The sequence below is a fragment of the Saccoglossus kowalevskii genome, chromosome 2 (assembly GCF_978046115.1).
Source record: "Saccoglossus kowalevskii chromosome 2, keSacKowa6.1, whole genome shotgun sequence".
Taxonomy (NCBI): Eukaryota; Metazoa; Hemichordata; class Enteropneusta; family Harrimaniidae; genus Saccoglossus; species Saccoglossus kowalevskii.
In genome coordinates this window covers 3,020,449-3,036,524 of record NC_140642.1, presented here as the reverse complement: position 1 = coordinate 3,036,524, position 16,076 = coordinate 3,020,449, and the positions used below count along the sequence as shown (strand labels likewise).

The 16,076-nt window shown below is 34.7% G+C and overlaps 2 protein-coding genes across 5 annotated transcripts in view; both read left to right on the top strand.

Moving 5' to 3' along the window:
- LOC100367085 (uncharacterized) overlaps positions 1-1,857 on the top strand; it is a 47,467-nt gene extending 45,610 nt beyond the window's left edge. Inside the window, 1 exon segment of the mRNA XM_085496176.1 lies at positions 250-1,857. Coding sequence (XP_085352302.1) covers positions 250-397 — 148 coding nt within the window. The 3' untranslated portion in view covers positions 398-1,857.
- Positions 1,858-5,673: 3,816 nt separating this feature from the next.
- Positions 5,674-16,076, top strand: part of numb (numb homolog) — a 62,909-nt gene continuing 52,506 nt past the window's right edge. The window contains exon 1 of one of the 4 annotated variants that reach the window (XM_085504110.1): positions 5,674-6,031. Coding sequence is in view for 2 of the 4 variants with exons in the window: in XM_085504107.1 (XP_085360233.1) it covers positions 6,294-6,367 (74 nt within the window). In the remaining 2 variants the exon portion in view is untranslated. 4 annotated transcript variants of the gene reach the window in all.

Genomic DNA, 16,076 nt, shown 5'->3' with positions numbered 1-16,076 from the left:
GTAAAACTGGCCTAGTAAATGCACAAGAAAACTTTGCTAAATAGAATTATTTGCTATGAAAACCACTTTTAAATAAAGCAGAATTTTTGTCAAAACTCAATCATGGGTGGAAAAAAAAAAACACATTATGAATATGACTGCGAAAAGTGTCATGAAAAAGAATTTATTTTGTGAATAGATAAAATAAATTTCATTTGTTATCATGGAAGCTGTTTCATTATATGGTATATTAATTTGTTTTGTTTACAGTTCTGGTGATATGTTTGCTTCTACATTTCATATATCCAATGCATGTGAGTTAGGCGACATGGGAGAAGAGAATGTGCTCGGTATACATAATCCTCTGTATGGCTTGACGAAACAATCACCAATTACAATCACGGATGCAGACACCTGAATTATTCATAAAATTACCATATTGGTTTCAGATATGATTAGACAGGAAATCTTCATCAGATTTGGACATTGATTGCACTTTTTTAATTATTTCACCAGGTATACTTTTCTTTGTGTGTGCAATAACATTTACTGTATTACTGCCAGGTTTAGTATAACAATACATACTTTTATATTGTGTTGTTTGAATAGATTGTGATCTGATCACTTCCATTTGTATTTCAATTTGATAATTTATCTCAACGTTTGTAATAAGCAAACAGATCATTTCACTAAATAAATATGTTTATAGGCTACATCTCTCAATAATTGTATATAATGTGCCACTAGAGGGCACTGTGTATAATAATGTATTTTTATTCTTGTGACATGAAAACAATAATACATATGTTTGTCAAATCTATCAAAATATGCAAATAAGGATGTAGTGCAAGTGCCTTGTTAATAATAGCTATTTATGTGTACATTAAACTTATAAATTTTTAATAGACTTGTTGATGGTCTTGATATCGTGTATTAAAATTAAAGTGACAGTAATGTAAAAACATTTTAATATATAGTGTATTTATTTTTGAAAGGGGAGTAAAGAAGGAGCAAAGTTTTGACATACCTTTTACTTACAGAGTGTAAACCATGGCATGTATAACCATGTATATTTTATATTTATAGATTTACAGTCTGTTATGTGTGAATAAATGGGATTTTGTGAACCTTAACTAGTATTTCGAAATATACTTTTTTTTTCTTTTTAAATTTGAGGGATTCAATTTCTAGTGAGAGATTCTGTTTGAGAATATTTTGCATGGATTGACGCAATCTGTACATTTGTTTTTGTCGAGAGGACAGGTGGTTGTCGTTCGTTCGTTCGTTCGTTCGTTTGTTCGTTCGTTTGTTCGTTCGTTTGTTCGTTCGTTCGTTTGTTCGTTTGTTCGTTCGTTCGTTCGTTTGTTCGTTTGTTCGTTCGTTTGTTCGTTCGTTCGTTTGTTCGTTCGTTCGTTTGTTTGTTTGTTTGTTTGTTTGTTTGTTTGTTTGTTCGTTTGTTTGTTTGTTCGTTTGTTTGTTCGTTCGTTCGTTCGTTCGTTTGTGCTGCTAAAGGTCCCTATATAGTTCTATCTACCTGAACAACATGTAGCTGTTCATAATTACCGACTTTTTAAAGTATACTCGGGGGGGGGGGGCGGTGGGGTGGGTTTGTATTTCACTCAAGATGAATTTGTTCTACGTATTACTATTTATAGTATTATTTTTCTGTATATTTATGGTGTATTTGTGAGAATTGTAAATAATCAACTGTAAATTGTGCTTTTTTACAAACTTCTGATAATTTTACAAACATTTTTACAGTAAATTTAGTAAAAAAAGGTATATAATAATACATGTACGTAAAGTATGGCTCATCTACCCCTAGGAATGTACGTCTTTTTAATCCAGTAGAAAATAAAGTGAGAGTTAATCCTACAACAGCCTAGCGCTTTAATCTATTTTAAAACTTTGTGTGTCCATTTTTAAACTTAATTATTTTTGTTTCAGAAGATTTAAAGCAATTAGTGCAGATCTGGATGCCAATATTTTAACAATCATGCCTGCAGTTTCTATGTGGTAGTTGTTTGTTTATTGGACTCTGTGGTTTATTCAATTCAAAGTTGTAATCCAAACAAATACTTCTATGTACATAAGAATTAACACCCAAATAATGCTTTGTATACATAGTAAATAATGGGTGGGCCATTCAAATTGTACTCCATGAATAAAAGATACTTTCACATTCATCTGCCTGACATAGTCGGTGATATCAACTAGGCTATGTATCAAAGTAGCTTCTGTGTCGCACTAATTCCTTTTCATGGATTTGTCCTAAACTTAAAGTAAAAAACATGAAAATATAGCCGGACCAAGGTTTTCCACAGTATTTTTAATGATCACTGCATATATATATTGTGTAAATGAGACAATGCAGTAAAAGAATGTTGTATGCACTGTGGCTTAATGAAATTGTAATACTGCCTTTTCTGATGACTGATGATTAATACTGGAATTGAAAAATTTAGTAGAATTTAGATCAGTCTGTATATTTATTAATTTTGTTTTTGGTGTTTCTGAAGATTTTAATTGACATAAAAATAATTACTTGTCGCGGAATGTGTTCGTCCATGACATAATCAATGGGGGGGGGTCCTCTGGTGTTATGGATGAACAGGTGCACCATTCTTTTGACACTGCATATTCTGCATAAGTTTCCATCTTGTACATCATGCACATGCACTTCCTGTTTTGTTTAGACAAAAGAATTATGACGACATAACTGTTGAGTTGATTGATCACTCCTATTTTCACACTATTTTCAACATAATTTTTTGTCTTTTCATCCCAATGTATTGTTTGATAACAAAATAGCTTATGTTTTCAAACTAAAATTGACATTACTGAGTTTCACTTTATGATACAAACTATTCAGGCCTGTCACACGCAACATAATATTACCGTAATTGGTATAGTACAGGTGTGATGGTTCAAATACCAAAATGGCAACAGTAACAGAAGACTTCCCTGGCGGCGATGATAAAATACGAACACTGAGCCAACAGATGAGGTTTCAACTGGTACTGGTATTATTATACTCTGCGAACATCAAGTACAATAACGCAGTAAAACTCCACTACTCCAATGACTAGATACTTAAACTCCAATACAATTCAATGAGATCTCCGATCTGATCTCGGTGCTAAACAACTCCCCTATATATACCCACACTGTCTATAAATAGACCATTACATCAGCATACATAATGAGTCTGGAACTTACTACAAATTTCTAGAATGTTCCATTACCTTCTATTGCCTCCTACAGTGTTCTATTACCTATTCAATCAGTTTCCAAACAAAATCTAGAATATTCCACCCAGACACAGCACGGTTCTAGAACATTCTCAGTGACACGGAAGTGGTAAATAAGTCGTATGCGACAAGGCCTTTTTAATGATTTCTTGTATCCTGCTTTCTAGAATAGTTTTCAAACAAAGTAAAGTAATAATGCGCTACCATATTTTATGAAACACAAATTAGTATTGTAGTGACATCCATCTTGTGCTTTTATTCAAAAGAAATGATACAATGTAGGGATTTTATGAATAATAATTTTGAATAAAGTTTTTAAACAATTATGTTCCTCATTTTCAGAATACTTTGCATATCCCAATTTAAGGGATTGGTCAGTTACTTCAGCCTGGGGGGGGGGGGGGCAGATTCCATTTTACGAGCTGTAAATCTCAGTTGACCCACCCCCTATCAAATAAAAAAAAGTGGGTGACCCCCCCCCCCCCCAACATTAACAGTTTTGAATCTGGCATGATTACAAAATGTATTATATGTGCATTGAAAATATCAAGGTTTGCCATAATTTTTATTGTTTGCATTTAATAGACCTTAGGAGGGGAGGGGAGGGGAGGGGAAGCATAAAGCCAAAAAATGACTACAGAAAAGGCTGCAGGAAGGAGGGAAATCTATGCTGCTAAAGATAGTAAATAAAAGCAAAGCTGTGGAGTACTCGCTCAATAAACACCCTTATAAGATAAGAAAAGAAGATTTGAATCTAGGTGGTTTGAACTCTTTGAAAACCAAGTTGGATTTAAAATATCTTTCATATCTTATAGACCAGGAAAGCTTTACACCCGAAGCACAGTCTGTGCTTATGAAAACAAAGGAAACTTTGCTTTTGCTTAAATTTGTTATGGATTTTGGTATTTTACAGAGCAAAATATGCATATTTAAAAGTTAAAAAAACAAAAAAACTATTTATTTTTTCATCATTTATTTTAAAATATATATCGGCATTTTCACAAATTTAACTTTTTTGATTTGCTGAACAAAAACTGTCACTGCTCTTTGTACTAATTGCTGTGTTGTCTTTCCGTCTCCTGTTATAATTGGATAAATCCAGTAAATATCTTATACAATGGTGACTTCGGACTGATAATCTGATATCAGCAGCACATGGACTTGGGATGTGTTTAAAACTGTATAATTGGGGTTCTAGTCGCATTGCATAATCTGTTAGTTATTTGGCAACTTTAACCTCAAAATATTTAGCCTATAACATTTTTTGCATCAACAAATTTATAGGCAATATGGGTAATAGTTATTATTAAGAACACATTTGTATGATTAACTTTTTTTATCTTTAGTTCTGAAATAAATTTTTTAAAAATATATGCATGAGCGTGTGTGTGAATTCTGGAAAACATGGTGACCCCCTCTATTCATGATATCAAAAACAGGGTGACCCCCCCCATTCGCACAATCAAAAACAAGGTACCCTACTGATCCATCCACCCCCCTAGGCCGAAGTAACTGACCAATCCCTTAAGGTAAAAACAAATATAGCAACATTGGTGTGGGTTGAGGGCCTCTAGCTCAAATGAGTAAATGTATGATTAGCAAAATTTATCAATATTCCTTGAACGGTGTTCCAACCAGCCCATATTTTCTAATGGCAAATGCATGTACTTGTAGCTGGTTGGATCATAGACCCTCTGGTTGGATACACTATTTTATATTACCAGTGAAAGGGGTCAACCATTTGAACTCGGGGGTGGCTGATAGATGAGGTGGTGAAAAAACTGCAAGCCGCACACCGACACAAAAATAGTTGCAAAGAGTTGCAGAAAAAAAAGTTAAATGGTTCACCCCCGAGTGAGACCTTGGGTGTAAACTTTACATGGGACATGTTGAACACTATTCCTAAATTTAACAATAATAGTTTTGTGCTCTAAAGGGCATTGTCCGAATCGCACGGTCCCGTGTCTTCGACCTATAGGCCTCTAAACGTGGCTTGGCCAAAATAACCTTAGACCTTGGCTATCGAAGATGTCTAAAGGGTTGATTTAGATTTGTGTACACTACAAGACATATGGTCAAACAAACGCGCGTTTGCGGCATTTTCAGCGATTGCTTGTTTATAAAAGTATGTAGAGAATATTTCAATATATTAACCTCCTCCCCGGGTCCTAACCCTGACCATATCCTGCCTTTTCATGTCAGTTGCCCGAAGCAATTGTTTATGATAATGAGTTTACATTCTCATAATTGGAAATCGCCTGGACCAATGATTCAGTCTATTCAATTTCCATAACTGGATATTGTGTTTCCTCTGTTCACACTTCGGGATGTAGGGTACAACACCTGACTGAATGTAACGAATCACCTGCCTGTTAATGATCAACAAAAACAGCTGTGACGTCATTATCATAATATATGCAGATCATACTGCGTTTGCGCAGTACCGCAATACAGGGCACCGAATCGCTTCCTAACGGGAGTTTGGCTTGAGAGGTGTTTCGATCCTCTCACCACGTTTTGGAGTTTATACGAGTTTTTGTCAGCTGACATCCTATCTGAGGTGACGTTCTTTCACAGGAATCTATTCAACATAGACCATTTACGAAGTGTGCACTGGGAGGTCGAATACAACGTGTCTGATCGATCCAGAGGTTTTCATGAACTGTGTAAAAAGCATACCTGATCGAAGCACCGAAATATCCGATTTATCAAACTCGAGAACATACTAAAAAATCAGATCACGTGGTTTGATATCGGTTAGTGGCACTGTTCTGGACCACCAAGTGGGAATACCGCAGCGGGTAAGTAGTAAACGTGTGTATATTATTGGAATCAAATGAAAATAATATCATTTCCTGACTGTCAAATCGTTACACGATTGTTCGACCGGCTGTACGTAGGACTGCGGAGTTTGACCCAAGACCGGTAGTGAGTTTGCATTCAATGATTCAACTTTCTAGTCAATATCCGTCTAAGGCTAGCCCAGTCACCTACTCAGACAAAACAGTTAACTAAAAGATTCCACGTTTGGTGGATTCAATTTTAGTTGGGACTATTAACAAAATGGAACACGAGTTCGGAGGATCAGGCAACAACAAAAAGACTGACGTAAAATGTTACATTTCAGATAGATGCAGGTAAGGGCTCAAAAATGTGAATGATAAATTAGGTCATCGAACTTATCGCCGTTCAGACGGTGTTTTTTTCTCTCGTTATGAACTGAAACATTTTAAATTATTTATGATACATGAACATTTTATCGTAAATTGATACAGCGACAGCGCTAGAATTGCCCAGATATGCAAGTCATTGCATTCACTGTGTATTGCATGTGTTTCATATTTATTTTTTCTGATTTCATATCGAGTTATGCCGTCATATGCTAGGCGTGCCCCTTTATTAACGAATACACTTAAACACCCCCATGACGTGTACTGAGTCACTGCAGTCTATTTCTGGACATTCAATTGTTGCTGTCCCTGGTGTTAATATAATTACAAATTTATTATCCCTAGTAATTAAAAATTTGAGTGGGTGTGAATTAGGTAAATTAGTAAGCATTGGGGGCAAATGAGACGTTATTAAATTGTGGTTGTTTAAATACAATGAACCAGACTGATGTAGTATTATTGACTGATGTACATTTGGGAGTTGCCCATACAATACAACAATATGCTGCCTTTTGGTAAAATTCATGTGATAGGCTGTAATTTAGAGATAGGGGAATATTCTGACCTCAGTTGTATCAAAAGTCAATGTGTTTGAGAACATATTTTCAGGAAATCTAATCTGCAACTAATCAATCAGTTTTGTCTGGAGCGCAAACCTTTGATTCATCTCTGAAAAATGTAGAGATGATTATTATCTCAATCATAATTTCTTCTCTATAGTCTATGTCTCAATTAACAATCTATTAATTAATCTAATTGGTTGACTAGTTAGCATGTAAATAATTGCTACTGTTAAACAAGTCTATATTTTTTCTCAATATTAATCATCAAAAATAAACACTAGTATACTAGATGCAATAAATCTAAAATTACTTGCATAGTGCAAAAGGAATCTTTTTGTTAAATGATATCCTTAGTGTTATAAGTCAAACAGTGTAGGAAGTATGCAAGGCTAACCATTCTGAAATATCTACTTACTTAACACTCTTGAACCAATTGCCCTTTGACATTGAGAATGTGCTCTCATTGTTTGTGCATTGTTATCTTGCAAATGCACGTTTCCCTCCCCCCTTCATTGTAGATTTATAAATATATTTTGTTGTCAGATGACTTTATATCCTTCCGAGCAGATTTTTATCTATTCTTTTAATATAAACAGAAGCCAATATATACCATTAGTTTATTGCATTGTTTTGAGCTGGCCATTTGGCAAGTATTAGAAATGATATAAAAATAAACATGCTACTAAAATCATTTTGTTTACTGCCAAATTTGGGAAAACAAATAAACAAAAGCATGACACAGACAATAGGGTGTGCTTTGAAAGTCACTACTGAATTTGATGACTATTATAAGCTGCATTTGCCAAGTTAATTAAAAAATAATATCAACTAGTGTAACATATTATGTGTATTACATAGTAGTCGGGAGAGGAATTATTCAATAAATACAATTGTCATCAACTAACAAGTTCACACCATAGACTTTACCATAATACTAAATCAGAGATGCATATAAATTAGATTATAACATGGTTAGTCTGAATCGAGCACTCTGATTGGCTAGAGCATGTAGTCTTGTATCTGGCACTAGAAAACCTGTGAACCCGACATCTGAAAATGTAGGAGAATGTCTTTTAGAAATCATTGTAATATAGAGTAATATAGTGAAAATTTTCACAATTATCACACTTTTTAGAACACCATGATTCTTCATCATCCCTTACGATACGATTATTATATAATCAGAGAAATGATGTGGTAGAATTGGCAATTTACATATAGCAATATAATATATACAGTGTTTTCGTTGTCTATTGTGTAGGTTATAAATGGTAGGCTTGTATATTTGGTAGCGGATAGACAATGAGTCTCATTTCTGTCTGTAGAAAATTTGTATATTCAGGGCAGATGCACTTGGTTATTCTCTCCTGCCAAATATGCTAATTAGCCCCCACCCATCAGTCAGTCAGTCAGTCATTCTGTTTGTCCGTCCGTCCAGAGTGATTACTAGGAGATGGCTGGACGGATTTTATTGAAACTTGGTACAAAGACAGTGGTCAACCATACATGTGCATGTCAATCTATTTTCCAAACCAAATATGGCTGACTAGCGGCCATTTTGAATGCAAAATTTCAGTCAAATTTGGTCCTTGTGTGTCCATCGTTTTTTCTCGGAGATGGCATGACCATTTTGTTGAGACTTGTTACAAAGACAAAAGGACCACCCATACAGATGCACGTTGTTTTACTCTTTTGAAATGATCAAATATAGCCGACTGGCAGCCATTTTGATTGTTAATCATGACTTTTGTCTGTCTTGAGTGATTTCAATGACACTAGGTACAAAGACACAGTGAGGAGGTATACATATTCACATAGATTTATTTTGTGATTTGATCAAATATGGCTGCCTGGCGGCCATTTTGAATGTCATCATCATTTCTCGGAGATGCCTGGACTGATTTTGCTAAGACTTGACACAAAGACACAGAGTGACCACTGGTACAGATGCACATTGATTTATTTTTTCAAGGAATCAATTAATGAGCTCATTTGCATATTTAATTATTAATTTGAATTCTTGTTAATATCTTGTGAACTACAATAGTAATAGTCCAAATCAGACCAAACTTGGTAGACTTGATTTGTCAATATAAGATATATGCTATGCAATATTGAGTTTCAATTTAATTAACGAGCTCATTATGCCAACACTGATTAGAAACACGTATTAGAGGTGTGTCCAATCAGATGTATGTATAGGTAATCAATGGGAAGAATAATGCACAGGTTATTAAGGAAATAGGCTTAAATCAAGTGAAGCTGCACAGTTCAGATGATTTTTCACCGTATGTTTGTGGTTTCAAAAAGTCAGTTGTTGTTGTGCACTATGTATGCAAATATTTTGTAAACAAACAACCCTTAATAGGGAAAACCATGGAATTTTATGTTTGTTAATACAAGTCAGCATACTAACATTTTTAGTGAAGAGATTAACTTTTAGTTTTACAGAAGCTTTTTGACTACTGTTTTCTCTCACACAAAAATACACGTTAACGCCCAGAAATTATTCCTATTTGTAACTTCTAGGTTACACTGAAATGATTAATCAAATGGAAATATCCTTCTTGTTTTTTCTGTCAGTCACTTGAAAATATACAAGGAACCTTCTTTTATTGACTGTAAATTACAAGAAAAAATTTAAGCAATTTTTTTGAGCTTCTGAAAATATCAAATATTGGTGACTGTTGTAAGTTACGATTACTGTTGTAGTCGTAGTAAAATTGTCATTTTGTGATTATTTTAATATAAAATCAGATACTGACATATTTTAATACCAAGGTCAACTTTTGTCTTTCAAAAAAATAATAGAACCATTTTGTTCAAAATTAGTAAAAGGTTAAAGAAAAATAATCAATTCCCCAAATTGTGACTTGAAAAACGATGGCATCAAAAGTATAGCACAGACATGTGTAGCTTTGTAATAACTTACAAGAACCTAACATCGCTCAGTTTTCACATTCATGCAAAATGATGTCAAAAACCTGTATATATATTATAATAAATTATGATCATTTTAATATGTAAGTGTACATTGTTGTAAATCTCTGGTTTCTGTTCATGTCAGCAGTTCTCATTCAATTATTTATGTGTATGATTGTTGCTATTGTCATGGCAACAGCTATTTAAAGATCTTTTGTGGAATATTATATTGTGTGTACTCTCAAGATTTATTTAATTAATTCTCGCTATGATTTGTCAGTATACAATGTATTATACATAAACCAAAATATGGACTTGTACATTTTATAGATTAGTTCATGTCAGTGCATCCCTCATTACGTCTCTCATCTTATCTGCGTGTTCCATGTTTTATGACTAAATTCAGTAGATGCTTATGATACATAATACAACATGTATAGCAAAAGTGTGCACCAATCTTTGTTTTCAGTGCTTTCTATTAAGTGGTACTTGTTTTGTAGTTGCTGAATTTCTGAGCAGTTGCTCAGTGGTTACACAAATACGAAAGTTTTGTGGGTAATTGATTGTGATAATTACATGGTATTCTTGTTTATTTTTAGTCTCTCTTTCAGTATGTATTATATCAACACTTTTGTTTTTAAATTTGAATATGCATACATACATGTATAATACATAAAACTTATAAAATTATAAAACTGACTTGCCATTACGTCAATTTTGTTTTTAACTCGCCATCACCAACTGTACAGTGTGTGTATGTACATGTACCTCCTACAAAACTAGTTAATGAATATGAAATATCAGAATATATGTAGTATGTTTTAATATAGTCTCTCTGATAACCACTACAGTACATGAGATATATACATGTCATTACAATTGGGGACTAGTAGTCTGTCCGAATTATGAATGTCATACATGTGTGTGATTGATTAAAATTGAAATTAAAAGCTAAACTCGTCTTTTACGACTGCCATTTTTTTCACAATTCATTAAAACATGCATTAAAATGGACATGGTTAGATGCTGTGCTAGGAGGGAGAGAAGAGCGTTACGACTTGTATAAATAAAACCTACGAAAATCTGCAAGATGTATCATATAGTTTATAACCATGGCGATGAATGTTCCCAGTATTGAAACTCCAGACTGCCTGATTTGCATTATTAGTCCCCGTTCGGACGAAGTTCGAAAACGGGGACTTATAATTCGGTCTCCGTCCGTCCGTGCGTCCGTCCGGAGTCATATCTCAGAATCCCTTGGACCGATTTTGTTCATTCTTTGCATGTGCCTAGTACTTTATATGGGACATATGCACATGCAGTGGTTTAGCGATTCGATTCAAAATGGCCGACTGGCAGCCATCTTGTTTTTTGAAAATGTTGTATTTTGGACATGCTTTGTCAGTTTTCTTTCAAACTTGGTACATAGATTATACATGTTAGGATACATGTCCATGATGATTTATTTCACAATTGGATCAAAGATGGCCGACTGGCAGCCATCTTGTTTTTTGAAAATGTCGTATTTTGGACATGCTTTGTCAGTTGTCATTCAAATTTAGTACATAGATCATACATGTTAGGATACATGTCCCCGACAGTCCGTGAATTCCTGAGTCTGTCCGTCCGACCGTCCGTGTGTCCGTCTGTCCGTGCGTCAGTCTATCCAACGTCATATTTCAGAATCCTGTGGACCGATTCCGTTCATTCTTTGCATGTGCCTAGTACCTTATGTGGGACATATGCACATGCAGTGGTTTAGCGATTTAATTCAAAATGGCCGACTGGCAGCCATCTTGTTTTTTGAAAATGTTGTATTTTGGACATGCTTTGTCAGTTGTCATTCAAACTTGGTACATGGATTATACATGTTAGGATACATGTCCATGACGATTTATTTCGCAATTAGATCAAAGATGGTCGACTAGCGGGCATCTTGTTTTTGTTTTTTTATGCGGTATCTTGGACGTGCTCTGTCAGTTTTCATTCAAATTTGGCACATACATGTACTTTATACATCTTAGGGTGCATGTCCATGACAATTTGTTTCAAAATCTGGTCAAGGATGGCCGATTGACAGCCATCTGACTTTTTGGCCTTACTACTATATTTCCACAATTTATGTACCATTTTCATTCGTATTTGGCACATACATCATACATATCAGTGTGTTTCATAATCAGATCAAAGATGGCTGAATAACGGCTGTTCTTATTTTGGCCATATTACTATGACACAAAACACGTGTTTTGATGTAAATAAACAATCTGTAATGTTGTATCCGCCACTTGGAACTCAAGTTTCAAGGACACGCTCGCGACAACCCCTCCGCTTTAATATGACGAGCACTTAACGGGGACTGTGTCATTTTCAATGACTTGTTTCATTATAGATGTATGTACATGTATGTTTGTTGTTCAATTTGTGTACCCGCTTGTTAATCACATGACATCTTCATCGCATATACTCCATTTGCATATACTCATCTTACATCGGTTCTAAAAATAAACACCTCCATTTGTAATAACCACATGCTACTGTAAAAAAGTTAATTTTCACTGATATTTCAATTTCACAAGTTTGTCAATCTTGGGTAAAAATAGATAAATTATACCCTATTAAATAATTAATTGAGTACTCTATTAATATATGTTGAATTATCTACTTTTATGTACTTGTAACATGTAGCCTTAAAATAAGTGATTGATGACTTCATTTTCAGTGCGGACATAGCACTAATCTAGTGTATCTGATAATAGTCTTGAATACATTTTTCTAATGAAAGCACTAAATCATATGGATGGACATTCAGATCAGGATACATTCAGCCTCATATTTGAATTCCATACATATGATACCAGTACTGCATTCTTTGTTTATGTGTCATATGGGGCCTGTTTAAAACAACACATGGTGTGAAAAACTACTAAAGAGTTTCTCGCTATATTTATAAATTTTTGTTTATCTGCACTTCATGATATAGTTTGCTTCATCACCAACTTCCTTTAAATCATATTTACATATTCGTTTGTCATGTGTAATGTTATGGTCCTTACTCAATTTGGAATCTGACTTGAAATTCTTGGTGATGGCACATCTAAGTTTTTGTATGACATTAAGGCAGTTTTCATACTTATAATTGACATACATGTACCCTGTTCCCTGCGAGGTGGCAAGGTGAGATACCATCCTCGGAACTGATTCATTTATTAGGGGTGGGCCATTCCTAATGCTTAGTGGGCTTGGAAGAATTCAAAGGTAGAGTTCAAACTAGCTTTTCTCCACACAAAAAGCTGTGGCTATAGTCAGTTTATACCAATAACTGGAAATAAATGAAATTACTGGTAAATGAAAATCATAGCAAACAAAAAAACCTATGCACCATTCCATCTTGCAATCCCTCCTCAGAATTTCAAATGATCTATCCCTTAACATTTGTTCAGCTGGTTTGCAGATTCAATGATTGACAGCTTAATCCATACTGTTTTGATATGAGTTAATCCAAATTGACATCCTGAAAAAATGATTGCAATAATCTAAATTTACTATATTTAAACCTAAATGTGGATTTGCTTATTAAGCCATAATTGAGAAAGTGAATTATAGTTTTAATGTTGTAGGGGTGATGATCTTTTAAGGTAGCGAGAAGGGAAATTTTCACTTTTTTCTTGATTTTTCACAAATTGATAAAACGGTTACTTTAGACCTTGATACATCACCCCATGTTTACAAAAGATCGAAATTGCGAAATAACGTTGCTCAAATTAGTGTTTTAAAACACTAGCAGAAAAGACTACAACTGGCGTTTCGTGGATATTTGCATAATGTTTATCTTTGAAAGGGTTTAAATGATAACATCTTATCTGTATACTCTGTTGTTGACGATTCTGATATAACGGGTGATAAGCTTCCAGTTGCAAACAATGCGTGTTTATCTAACGTCCATTGTCAGCATTATTGTCAGTCGAGACTTCGACCGAGAAACATGGTCATACAGTACTCATTTCGTCCAACCTTCCGCTTTTACATCGATCGCTTATCGCTTAATTTCCGACCACGCAGTCTTGTCCGACCGGAAACCGACCGCATTTTAATCGCGTTTTGTTTTCGCTTGCTCGCTCGCTCATTGAAAACATTGACCGCTCACCCAAACACTGATCACTGGCACATGGGTGGTCGAAATGGTGGTTTTGATAGTAAAGTGTGAACATACAACTTGTATTAACTATTATTACATTCTGAACGACACTTCAAATCTAATAGTTGTATTACACTTGTATCGTGAAAGCAACTGAACTGGGACCTCTTGTTACGTGTTTTGGGTGCTTGTTCTAGATGTAATATTTTTTTTTAATGAGACAGTTACGTGAAAAAAGCCTAGGTAACTCCTTTTGAGAGAGCAGAGAAACGAGGAAATGTTAGTGATTAATTCCAAAAATAACGATACCAAATCTACATCGGTCCACGTCTGGTAAAATTTGACATTGAATTTTTAAAATTAAGTCACGATCATTGAACGAGTTCGGTCTATACCGTATACGTACCATAAAAGTGTTCCCACAACAAATATTTTCGACTAAAAACGGCCATATGCCCTGAAAGAATCGAACAGAGCTTGACATGTATGAATAATTTATTTATTTAATTAACGTGTCAAATTTAGTTATAGCCATAACTTTTTTAGCGCGGAAGTTGCCAACAAATGTAAAAAAAAATCGTGAATTTCATAGATTCGAATAAAATAAAGCAAGCGGTTGATAAGGATGATTATTAATATTTTCCCCGATGCTCTTCGAATTTTTATTTTTTTTATTTCAAGGTAAGAAATGGCTAGTTGAAGTTGCATTGTCTTCAATGCGGTTGTTTCACCGCGAACAACTCTAGCTCTGTTTTTGCATGGTTTAGTTTTGCGATGTAAAATAAAATGTATATTAAAATAATAATACTTGTTTAATTATTTGGGGTTTCAGCCCACAAATTACGGACATGATCCCCATGAATTACGGTCAATGTTTGTCTTCTCTCGGCTGATTGTCACGGTGTTGATCGACGCTCTTCCTAAACTCAGCCTGAGTATGGAGACACCAACGGGGATCGACATTCCAAACAAACAATCGAAATTATCAACGAAAGACGAGATTTTTCTAGATATTTACAAACATACTGTCGTGACAAACATATGTAAAATTAACAAATACACAAAGAGGTGTAATATTAGCTTTTATTTTAGGCTTAGAATTGCTGCAGTTTATGCAGCTCTCTTGGTCGTGGTATACGTTGCGGGGCGACTATGGCCGCAAAAACCTCAGACAACCATGTCGTACTTGTGTTTAAAATAAAATATTCAGTCCAGGCCAAATCGAGGTCAAAGGGTCAGGTTGCGTGCATATAATTATAGATAGTTAAAACAAAAAGTATTTGAACTTTTGTCAGCTGTTCTATAAAAAACAGAAAGACAATTATAAGACAATATGAACCTCGGAAATTATTCTGTTAGTCCGAATTTTAAATGCGCGCGAGCGAGCAGGTGGGCGGTGATATTTCAGGGTTTGCGCGGTCGAAAATAAAGCGGAAATTGTCCGGTCGAATTCAACAAGCGGTCGCAAAAGCGAGAGAAAAAGGTGATTGGAAAGCGGAAGCGGGTGGGAGGTTGTCCGAAAGGAGTACTGTAACTTTGCACAACTTTCTTTTAAATCGTTTTATTTTCCAAATCAATATTCTATTTTACTAATACATTTTTTTTCTAACGCAATGGCAAAGAAAAGAAAGAAAGCGTTGACAGACGAGGCAAAGAAAAATCTGCCACTCAGTGTTGTACTCTGACACAGCAATTTTTTTCAAACATCGGCCATTTTGTTTCACCATGAAAACCGTTTTATTAGATGTCTTATCAGAGACACTTGAAGGATTAGCTTGTTTGTAAACTGTCAGCGTGTACAGTGGGACAGTAATGTTTGTTAGAGGATTATTCTTCGTTGTTCGTTTGCATAACAATGGAAAACCCGAACGTTCCTGAGTACGGACTCAAATGCCAGCAGTTTTCTTCATTTTTCACGCTCGAGCTTGAAATTATTCATTATCTGACACTCTTTATGAGTTCTATGATATCAGTGGTTAATATGTTTGGCCATTTTTAGTGTATATTTATAATAATGCAGCAAATCTACAGTGTTTTATTAACCAAAACTGTT